The 10,974-nt window shown below is 36.9% G+C and overlaps 1 protein-coding gene across 4 annotated transcripts in view; it reads left to right on the forward strand.

The window, feature by feature from the left end:
- The window catches only part of DCAF1 (DDB1 and CUL4 associated factor 1), an 86,820-nt gene that overhangs the window by 11,364 nt on the left and 64,482 nt on the right, over positions 1-10,974 (forward strand). For all 4 annotated transcript variants that reach the window (XM_069095617.1, XM_069095618.1, XM_069095619.1 and 1 more), the window contains exon 3: positions 6,133-6,209. In XM_069095617.1, coding sequence (XP_068951718.1) covers positions 6,133-6,209 — 77 coding nt within the window. The remainder of the gene's footprint in view (positions 1-6,132; positions 6,210-10,974) is intronic.

Raw genomic sequence — 10,974 nt, forward strand, 5'->3', positions numbered from 1 at the left:
GTAACATTGGGTTTTTTTTTTTTTTGAGATGACCTGTTATTTCATTGGTATAGGGAACTTCCAATGAACAGACTCTCTCTCTCCCAAAGGAAATAGACATCTGCTTTGCAACACATAGTTTAAGAGGTGTGGTGTATAGTGCTGGCCTTAGAGTCAGGAAGACCTAGTAATAAATAGCTAAAATTTATATAGCACTTTAAAGTTTGCAAAGTACTTTACATGTATTATCTTATTTGATCCTCCCAACAGTCCCGTGAATAGGTGCTATTTTTTTTTCTTTTTGGACGGCAATTGGGATTAAGTGACTTGCCCAAGGCCGCATGACTTGTAAGTGTTAAGTGTCTCAGGCTGGATTTGAACTCAGGTCTTTCTGACTCCAGGGCCAATGCTCTATTCACTGCATCACCTAGCCGCCCCAGTAGGTGCTATTTTTAAAATCCTCATTTTATAGATGAGAAGAAAAGACTGACAGAGGTTGTTGAATGATTTACCCATGGTCACATAGCTACTGAATGTCTTAAGTCAGTATTTGAATTCATGTCTCCTTGACGCCAGCTTAACTATTCTATATACAATACCATGTGACTTATGATTTAGGCATGTTACATTTTTAACGCATACTATCTGTGTGACCCTGGGTAAGTCACCTATTCTCTCGGGGCCTTAGACAACATGGAGACCAGGGGAGCTTCTTATAGATCCTGTTATATGTTTAGCTTTTTAGGGATTATAGTATTCATCTGGGTCAAATTTTTCTGGACAGTGTTCTCTCTAAGTTCTTTGTTAAAAGAATATAGAATAACTCTTGGAGAGTGAAGTTTTTGTAGTGTAACAGTAAAGAAGCATTTGTAATCTCTGGGATGCAAAGTGTTCTCTCTTTTAGCATACAGGGAGCTGGGTGTCAGGGGGTATAGCTGGAAGTGGGTAGTGGTGTCTGATCTGATCACTGTAAATTCTGGACTTTTGGCAGGCAGTAATCATTTGTTTTGCTGTAGGAAGAGACGTAATCCTCATATTTGTTGGACATTCTCTTTGCACTTTTATTCAAAGTCCTAGTGACAAATACTGGACAACTTTTTGGGGGCACATTTATGAACTGTTTCCTGTTTGACATATTCTTCATTAATGTGAGTTAGTTTCCTAAATCAGGGTGTTGGTGCTAAGGCATAGTGATTGACAAAAAATACTTTTTGGTGCTTGGTAGTCTTGGGGAATTAGAACTCTGGTTTATTGTAATCTTTTATACTTCTTGTCCATTAAGTGCCAAGAGATGCCCCCCCTAGATTTTTGTCATAGAATTATAGAATATCAGAGCTGGAAGGAATCTTAGAACCTTGGAACTGTTCTTCTCATGGTGCCCTCCAGTCCCTCCAACATTTAATTTCACTGGTTGTACTCTTTTCCTCTTCCTGAACTTGACCCTTTGGCTAACTGGTTCAGCTCTACATTATGTTATGTTCTACTCTTGAGTCTTTTGTCCCCTTATTCTATCTCTGATCATGCCCTGCCAAGGCCCAATTTTGTATAACTCTCACAATCTGTAGTCTCCTCTCCTATTTATGTGCTGCTGAACAGAGCTGGAGAAAATCACCAAATTGTGCTGAGTCTCCTGCAGATTTATGTTACATATTTCCAGTCGGGCCTTCACTACAAAAAGGCAGTCCTTTTACCTAATCACTTCATAATCCCACTTACCACAGCAGCTTTATCAAACTTTTTCATTACTCCTCAAACCTCCCAAGTTTTCTCCTTACCTCACTTTCTCGTCTGAGAATCTTGTTTGATATCTCATTGAAAAAATTGAGGCCTTTGACTGAGAACTCTCTCTTCTCACCTTCTCTTGACTTCATGTCACTTAGGTGCTTTCCCTCCACTATACACCTGTCTCACATGAGGAGACATGTCCTTCCAACCTCCTCTCTGGGCCCACATGATTTCACTACATTCTCTTTCTTCCAGTAGATTGTCACTTCTATCAATCTTACTCCCTCATTAATGCTCAGTCTCTCTCTAACCACTTTTGTATGTGCCCATTTCTTTCCCGTCCTCAAAACTTCACCATTTGAACCATTCATTCTCAGAAGCTGTGATTCTACACTTCTCCTTCCTTTTGTGGCTAAGCTCTTGAGAAGGCCATTGGCAATCAGTGCCTCCATTTCTTTTTCTTTCACTGCCTTCTTAGCTCTCTGCAGTTTGACTTCCAATCTCCTTTTGGCTGAAACTCTTCTCTCCAAAGTTACCAGTGATCTCTTAATTGCCAGATCTAATGGACTTTCCTCAATCCTTATCCTTATTGACCCATCTGTGGCCTTTGGCACTGTTGATTACTCTCTTATCCTTGATAGTTCTCTCCTTTCTCTCTAGTTCTTCATGACATTGGTCTTTTCTGGTTTTCCTACCTGTCTGACAGCTCCTTCTTAGTCTCCTTTACTGAATCTTAGGTCCCACCTGTTAACCATGGGTGCCCCCCAAGGCTCTATCTGTCCTAAACCCTTTTCTCTTTTTATATCATAATATTTTTCTTGGTATACTCCTCACCTCCTGTAATTGTAATTATCATCTTTGTGCAAATGATTCTCAGATCTTTTTAGTTAGCCCTTACCTCTCTCCTGACCTCTGGAGTTCATATTTCAAACTGCCTGTTAGACATCTTGCACAGAATGTCTTGTAGGCATCTTAAAATTCAACATGTCCGAAACTGACTCATTATCTTTCCTTCTCAAGCCCTCCCTTTTTAACTTCCTTATTACTCTTCCTTGTTACTCCTCCTAGTCACCTGGCCTTGCAACCTAGATGTCATCCTTGACTCCTCACTTACAAACTCCCCACCCAGCACACACATATACAGACTATTGTGGTAACTTGATTAACCTTTCTGCCTCTATTCTTAGGGGATAACCTCTTTCTTTCTACTCCATTCCATCTTCTACTCAGGTGCCAAAGTGATTTTCCTAAAGTGCAGGTCTGACCATGTCATTCCTCTGCTTAATAAACTCCAGGTGCTCTCTATTGTCTATAGAACCAAATATAAAATCCTGTGTTTAGCTTTTATTTTTTTTTTTAAATTTTAATTTTTTTTTTTTGCCTTTTTGGAGGGCAATTGGAGTTAAGTGACTTGCCCAAGGTCACATAGCTAGTTTTGTGTTAAGTGTCTGAGGCCGAATTTGAACTCAGGTCCTCCTGACTTCAGGGCCAGTGCTCTATTCACTGCGCCTCCTAGCTCCCCCTCTGTGTTTAGCTTTTAAAGCCCTTCACAACTTGGCCCCTATTCCATGATCCAGTGGCACCAGTGTTTTTGCCATTCTTTAGACACTGCATTTCTTGACCCTATCCATGCCTCTCCCTCTTTACTTCTGCTTCTTGGGCTTGACCACAGTGACCAAAACATCGTATATCTATCTAGTGTTGGAAGGGACCTCAAAAATCATCTGGGGGGGCGGGTAGGTGGCGCAGTGAATGGAGCACCAGCCCTGGAATCAGGAGGATCTGAATTCAAATCCAGCCTCAGACACTTAACACTTACTAGCTGTGTGACCATGGGCAACTCACTTAACCCCAATTGCCCTGCAGTACCCCCTCCAAAAAAAAAAAAGGCAAAAAAAAAAAAAAGATCTAGGACAATTGTTTTGTTTTCTGGATGAGGAAACAGGTTCAGAGAGGTAAAAGGACCTGGTCAGGATCATACAGGAAGTTATCAATAAAAGCAGGATTTGAACCCAGATACTTTGATTCCAGAGCCTATCAATCATTCATTGCTCTTTCTACTCTACCAGGTTGCCGCCTGCTTTCTCCTACTTCTTGCTGTCCCATCATTATTAGTAAAATCCTGAAACTTTCTCCCTTCCCCTACCATGTATTTAAAAAAGATAAATCAAATAGCGTTTTCTTTTATTTTTATATCTAGTAAGCCTAAGATTAACACACTGTTGTTTAAGAAAACTTTTAAAATGATTCTCCTAGTGAAAATGTGTAAGCACTATTAATAATAGCAATTAGCATTTATATAACAATTTAGGTTTGCCAAGTGCTTTGTGGTACAGAGGATAGAGTTTTGGCCCTGGAGTCAGGAGAACCTGAGATCAAATCCAGCCTGAGACACTATTAGCTGTGTGACCCTGGGCATGTCAGTTGTCTTCAGGGCTTCCTGACTACCAAGTCCAAAGCTGCCTGTTCAGGTATTAGCAATTTCTTGGTACGTGAAATAGATAACTGAGGAAGAAAAAACAATAAATAAATTATGCATTTCACTCATGGAGACTCCATAAATCCCTCTGGAAAACCCAGATATTTCTAACTCTGGGAAATAACTCAAGTAAAAAAGTAGTTACATCTATTGCTGCATATTAACCACATGATATGACAAGAGCATCATAAAAATCTCTTTTGATGAACTGATTCTATCATTGTATTTTGTGGTGTAGTGGAATGTGGAGTTAGGAAGACCTGAGATCAGAAATCAGCCTCATCCGCTTACTGGCTGTGTGAACCAGGACTAGTTACTTCATTTCCCTCAGCCTCAGTTTCCTGATCTGTAAAATGGAGCTAACAATAGTGACATCTGCTTTACAAAGTTGTGAAGATCAAATGAAATAACATGGAAAATGCAAACCTTAAAGCAATATATGTATTAGTTATTACAACATAAAACTGTTATTGAGTCATTTTAACTATATCTGACTCTCCATGATCCCATTTGGGGTTTTTTCTTCATCATGAGTTCAAATCCTGCCTAGGACCCTTACTAGCTATGTAGTCCAAGGGAAGGCATTTCACCTCTGTCTTTAACCTAGTTTTATGCAAAATGGGAATAATATAGAAACTATATAGTTTCTGGAGGATAAAGTGAGATAATATTTGTAAAGTGCTTTGTAAACCTTAAAGTAGTATATAAATGCTAGCTACTATTATATAAATATGTATACAGCATAGATTAACTTCCTTTTGGTTCTCTTGAATTTCAGTATTTGCAGAAAGGGGAATTATTTCAAAGTTGATGTGGCAAAAGGCTCAGGCATGTAGACTCGATGGGGAAATAGTTTCTTCAGAGCTACCCACAAGTTTTTTACAACAGCAGTTACCTATTTGTTTCATAACATAGGCAGTATAGTTTCTGTGAAGGAAAATATCTATTAGGAAGTTAACAGAAGTTATATAGATTGGCTGAACAGAAAAGGTCAGAGATAGTGACCAGTGGAAACTATCCCTTTTGGGTAATTCACTGGGAATTGAGACTTGAGGCTCATGTAGTAAATGGAGTGTAGTTTGACTATCATGTTGTTTTGTTCTTTACCAACTCCCTTGGTTGTCAGGAGAATTTGGTAACTCCCTTTTGGACCTTAATTTGAAGAGACTATGCTAAGAGAAGTAGGAGTAATGGATGAAAAAGTTTCTCACTGCATCAAGCTTGGCTGGAGCTATAGAACTCTGAATTCCTCTTTAGTTGTGGGCCTGGTCCAGTTAGTGCAGCAATTATTGTGAAGTCCTTGATCTTTAAGGGTAGTGATCCTACAGAGACACTCTGCTGAGGTTGGAATTTCACGTGTTGCTTTACTAGTCTTCCTCAGCTTAATTTTTTGGGGTTAAGTTTGGCGTTCTTTTGCTGCAGAAAATATGTGATTGTTCTTAATTTCTGGTTGCAGTTTTAGACCTTGACTTGTGATTATTTCCCATTTGTTCCTGCCCTTTCCTGACTCTTGGGTTTTCCCCCTTAGTTTCTTTCCTTTTCTTGCAGAAAGGGTTATTTGGATATGTTTCTCTTGCTTCACTGTTGTATTCAAGTGCTTTGGACAAAAAACCTGCTTATGTGTTTGTTTCAGTGCTATCATGCTTGTGTTTTAAAGGAGACAAATCTTATTTGTATCCCACTTCTGGTAGGCTACTGTTTCATGAAAGGCATTTACATATATATCAGAAAATTCCCTTTTTTGTGTCAGTGACTTTCTTTTTGCAAATGTGATTTCAGTCAGTCAACAAGTTTGTTAAGTTCTTGCCCTATTTCAGGCACTTCAGGGATACAAATAATAAGAATGAAATGATCACTGTTTTGAAGGAGCTTACGCTCTAGTTGTCATAGGTGAATTTTTGGTGTAATTGTCAGTTTATGACTAGAATGTTTTTCTCCTTTTGTATTAGGATGTCAGAGTTGATTGAGAAAGAAACTGAAGAATATCGTAAAGGAGATCCAGATCCATTTGATGATAGACATCCTGGTAAGATCTCTGTTTACTGATTCTTGTGTCATATCTTTGTAAAATAAGAAAGCTGCCAATGGAAATAAATGTTTTATATTATTAGACTGCCTTTTTCCAGTTACTTCGATTAGTTCAGATCATGTTTATATGTTATCTAGTTTGTTTCTGAGGAAAATGGGATTATCTTTAGACTTTTGAAAAGTTTCTAGAAATCTTGAAACCATGGTAAAAATGAAGGGAGAGGAAAAATAGGAAATTCTGGGGGAAATTGAAGCAAGCATAATGCTTTGAGAGTAAGATAACTTTTACAGATAAAAAAATTACGTTGTTTAGAAATCTGAAGTGGGGATTATGCTTAACTTTGTTGGCTCATAAAAGGATCACATTTGATATATTTAGAAAGATGAATGCCTGAAAAATTTTAAGAACTTTTTTTTAAACCAAAAAAATCATTGGCGAGAATGTTTTTTTCACATTCTTCATTTTTTTCCTCCTTAGACCATTACATTTTTTAGATAAAGGCATAATAACCTGTTTTATAGATTGGTTATAACAACAATAATTATAAACATTAAGTGCCTCTGTATGTGAGACATAGGGTTGATACAAAATTTAGATAAAATATGACACCTGTTGTCATGGCACTTGTAGATAGATGGTATAAGATGTAGCTATAATAATGCATTTTATTGTTACAGAAAAAGTCTCTGGCAGCATCCTTGGGATGTAGTGCAAAGATTGCTGGCCATGTTGAAACAAGCCACTTAACCTCCACAGCTTCCGTTGGATAGCAGTGAGAAGGCTAACCTGGGTGATCTGTGATCAGGTCTTTACCACTCAAAATCCTAGGCATTTAGAAGCTTGTAAAAGAGTGTTAAATAACTTGTCCTAAGTTGTGGGTTGGTGCTAGAGCCTAAAATAATATGCCTATCTCCTATCTCTTTAGGTTCTAGTGTTCTCTGCTAGATTATGCTGTTTATAGTAATTTTGGTTATTTACTTTGGGCTAATTATAATGGAAGAAAATCAGCAGTTAGGTGGCACAATGCTGGCCTGGAGTCAGGAAGACTCATCTTCCTGAGTTCAAATGTGGCCTCAGACAATTACAAGCCGTGTGACCCTGGACAAATCACTTAACCCTCTTTGCCTCAGTTTCTTTAAGTGTAAAATGAGCTGGAGAAGGAAATAACAAACCACTCTAGTATCTCTGTCAAGAAAACCCCAAATGGGAGTCACAAATGGTTGGACACAACTGAAATGACTTAACAACAACAAATTATTGTGGAACCTCAAAGTAACACAAACTTGCTTTAGTTTATGATTTGGTATAATTTAGTAGAATGCATGTATATTAGACTTTGACTAATAAGCTTAAGACTTGTAGGATCTTGTCACAAGGTCTTGTAATTTTTTTTCCTCTAAAAACTATATTTTTATTAGCATATAAATGAAAGCAACAAGTTTTCCTGGAAAATATGTATTTTATTTATGTTCCTCCAAATAACCTGTCCTGTATCAGCCTTCACTGCCAAAATAACTTTATCCGAAAGATCACCTTATTTTCTTATCCATTTGCTCTTTTGAAACCTTTTCCCTAAATTTTCTCTTCCATATCTTTTATATTTCTTTTATTAAAAAAAAATTGTATTGAAGCCTTTTTTTCTTTCTTTAAATAGCTAACTCCCCAAAGACTCTTCTTCACAATAGAGTCCTCTCATATCATATATACAACTAAACAAATCAACACAATGGCCATGTTTGACTATGCTTTATGTTGTAAATAAAGTCCATCGCTTCTCTGATTTCTGAAGTGAAGATTGATTTGAGTTCTGTGATACCTATCAATGTTGCTTTCCTTTATGGTGTGATTATATGAATTGTTCTCTTGGTTTTTTCTTATTTTGTTTTGCACAGTTCATACAATAGTAATAGCTAACATTTATATAGTTTCTTAAGGTTTGCAGAGCACTTTAAAAATACTATCTTATCCTCTCAACGATCCTGGGAGGTAGGTGCTATTATTATCCCCATTTTACAGGAAACTGAGTCAGACAAAAGTGGAGTGACTTGCTGTATAGCTAGGTCACATAGCTAGTAAGTGTTTGAGGTGGGGTTTGAACATAGGTATTTTGAACTTCAGTACAAGCACTCTGTAGTGTCCACTGTGCCACCTAGCTACCTACCCCTATCAAGTCATCTCAGATTTTACTGACTTTCATATTTATTATTTCTTCCGACGTAGTAAGTTTCCATTATGTTAATATTCTGTAATTTGTCTACCTATTCCTCAGTGAAGGGTGCACATTTTCTTTTTAATTTTGTGCTATCACAAAGAGTTGCTATAAATATTTTTGTGTATAAACAATCTTTCCTTTTGCTTTTGACTTCCTTGGGGTACTTGCCAAGTAGTGATATCATTGGTCAAAGGATAGGATTTAGTGATCTTTCTACTAACAATTCTAGATTGTTTCCTGGAACAAAGACATTGTAATTTTATGCTCTCACCTGTGATGCAGTCTAATGGAATAGATTTAGAAGTTCTGTCAGTTATAGGGAACTTCATTGCTATTTTAGAAACAGCTACGTGGTGCAGTGGTAGACAGAGTGCTGGACCTGGATTCAGGAACACTTGAGTTCAAATGTGGCCTTAGTTACCAAATGTGAGACACTGGGCAAGTCACTTTACCTCTGTCTCAGTTTCTTCATCTGTAAAATGGGAATAATAATAGTACCTACCTCTCAGAGTTGTGAGGATAAAATGAGATAATATTTGCAAAATGCTTTGTAAACCTTAAAGTACTATATAAAGCTAGCTACTGTTATTGTTGTTGCTGGTGGCATTGTTTTTCTCTTCCACTGCCAGTAGTCAGAACTACTGGCTATTCCACTTTATTATTAATTTTGCTAAAAGTATCAGATTTAGGAGAACTTTAAGTGCTGAATATAAGTCCTATAACCAGCATTCTAATTGAATTAACTCAACAAACATTTTTAACGTGTCTGCTATGTGCAAGGCAATAGGAGATACAAAGACAAAAATGAAACCATTTCTTTACTCAAGCATCTTACATAACATCATAATCTTATAACTAGAAGGAACCTTGGAGTTTATATACTCCAGTTTCATTGCATTTCATGTAAAAAAATTTTTTTTCCAATCACATGTAAAAAATATTTTTAATGTTCATTTAAAAAATTTTTGAGTTCCAAATTCTCTCACTTCCTACCCTTCCCATTGAGAAGACAAGCAATTTGATATAGGTTAGAAGTGTGCAGTCATCCAAAACATATTTCCATATATGTTGTGAAAGAAAAGAGGCTGAAAAAAACCCCCCAAGAAAAAACAGTTTTAAAAAAGTATGCTTTGATTTTCATTCAGACTCCCATCAGTTCTTTCTCTGGAGGTGGATAACATTTTTCATCCTAAGTCATTTGAAATTGTCTTGGATCATTGTATTGCTGAGGATAGCTAAGTCATTCACAGTTGATCATCTTGCAATATTGCTGTTACAGTGTACAGTTTTCCTAGTTCTGCTCACTTCACTTTGCATCAGTTCATGTAAATCTTTCCATGACTTTCTGAAAGCATCTTGCCCCTCATTTCTTATAGCACAATAGTATTACATCACAATCATATACCATAACTTGTTCATCTGTTCTCGATTGTTGAGCATCTTCTCGACTCCTAGTTCTTTGCTACCACAAAAAGAGTTACTATAAATACTTTTGTACATAAAGGTCCTTTTCCTTTTTAATCTTTTTAGTATACAGACCTAGTAGTGGTATTTCTGTGTCAAGGGGTATGAATGGTTTTGTAGCTCTTTGGGCATAGTTCCATATTGCTCTCCAGAATGGTTGAATCAGTTTACAACTCCATCAACAGATTAGTGTCCCAGTCTTTCTCATATCCCCTCTAACGTGTCATTTTCATTTTTTGTTATATTAGGCAATCTGATAGGTTCAGAATTATTTTTTGCGTTACTCTAATCAGTAGTGATTTAGAACATTTTTTCATATGACTATAGATAGCTTTGATATCTTCTGAAAACTGCCTGTTCATATTCTTTGACCATTTATCAATTGAGGAATGAGTCATATTCTTATAAATTTGACTCAGTTTTCTATATATTTGAGAAATAAGGCCTTTATCAGAGAAACTTTCTGTAATTTTTTTATAGTTATGATTACTCCATCCAATTTCCTCTCGTTTATCCTTTTTTCTCCTTCCTTTCACCTTGTCCCTTCTCAAAAGTGTTTTGTTTCTGACCACTGCCTTCCCCAATCTCTCCTCTCTTTTCAGGCCCCCTCCCCTTCTTTTATTTGCTTCCCATCTTCCTTCTCTTTAGTAGGATAATCTAGATTTCTATACCCAACTGGGTGTGTATGCTGTTCCCACTTTGAGTCAATTCTTATGAGAGTAAGGTTCAAACACTGTCCACTACCTCCCCAGTCCCGTCTTTCTCACCACTATAAAAGCTCTTTTGTTCTTCTGTTGTGTGAGATAATTTATTCCATTCTAACCTCTCCTTTTCCCCTTCTCCCAGTGTGTCCCTCTTTCTTACTCCTTAATTTTATTTTTTAAGATATCATCCCATATTCGATATCAAAGTTATTAGGAAAAAGTTCATCTTCCCATGTAGGAATGAAAGCAGTTTAAACTTACTTATTCTCTTAGAATTTTTCTTTCATGTTACTTTTTTTATGTTTCTCTTGAGTTTTGTACTTGAAAGTCAGATTTCCTTATTCAGCTCTGGTCTGTTTCATTAAATGGCTATTTTTTTCCT

The sequence above is a fragment of the Petaurus breviceps genome, unplaced genomic scaffold (assembly GCF_028583685.1).
Source record: "Petaurus breviceps papuanus isolate PSGF00001 unplaced genomic scaffold, PetGlider_PUasm1.0 227, whole genome shotgun sequence".
Classification (NCBI taxonomy): domain Eukaryota; kingdom Metazoa; phylum Chordata; class Mammalia; order Diprotodontia; family Petauridae; genus Petaurus; species Petaurus breviceps.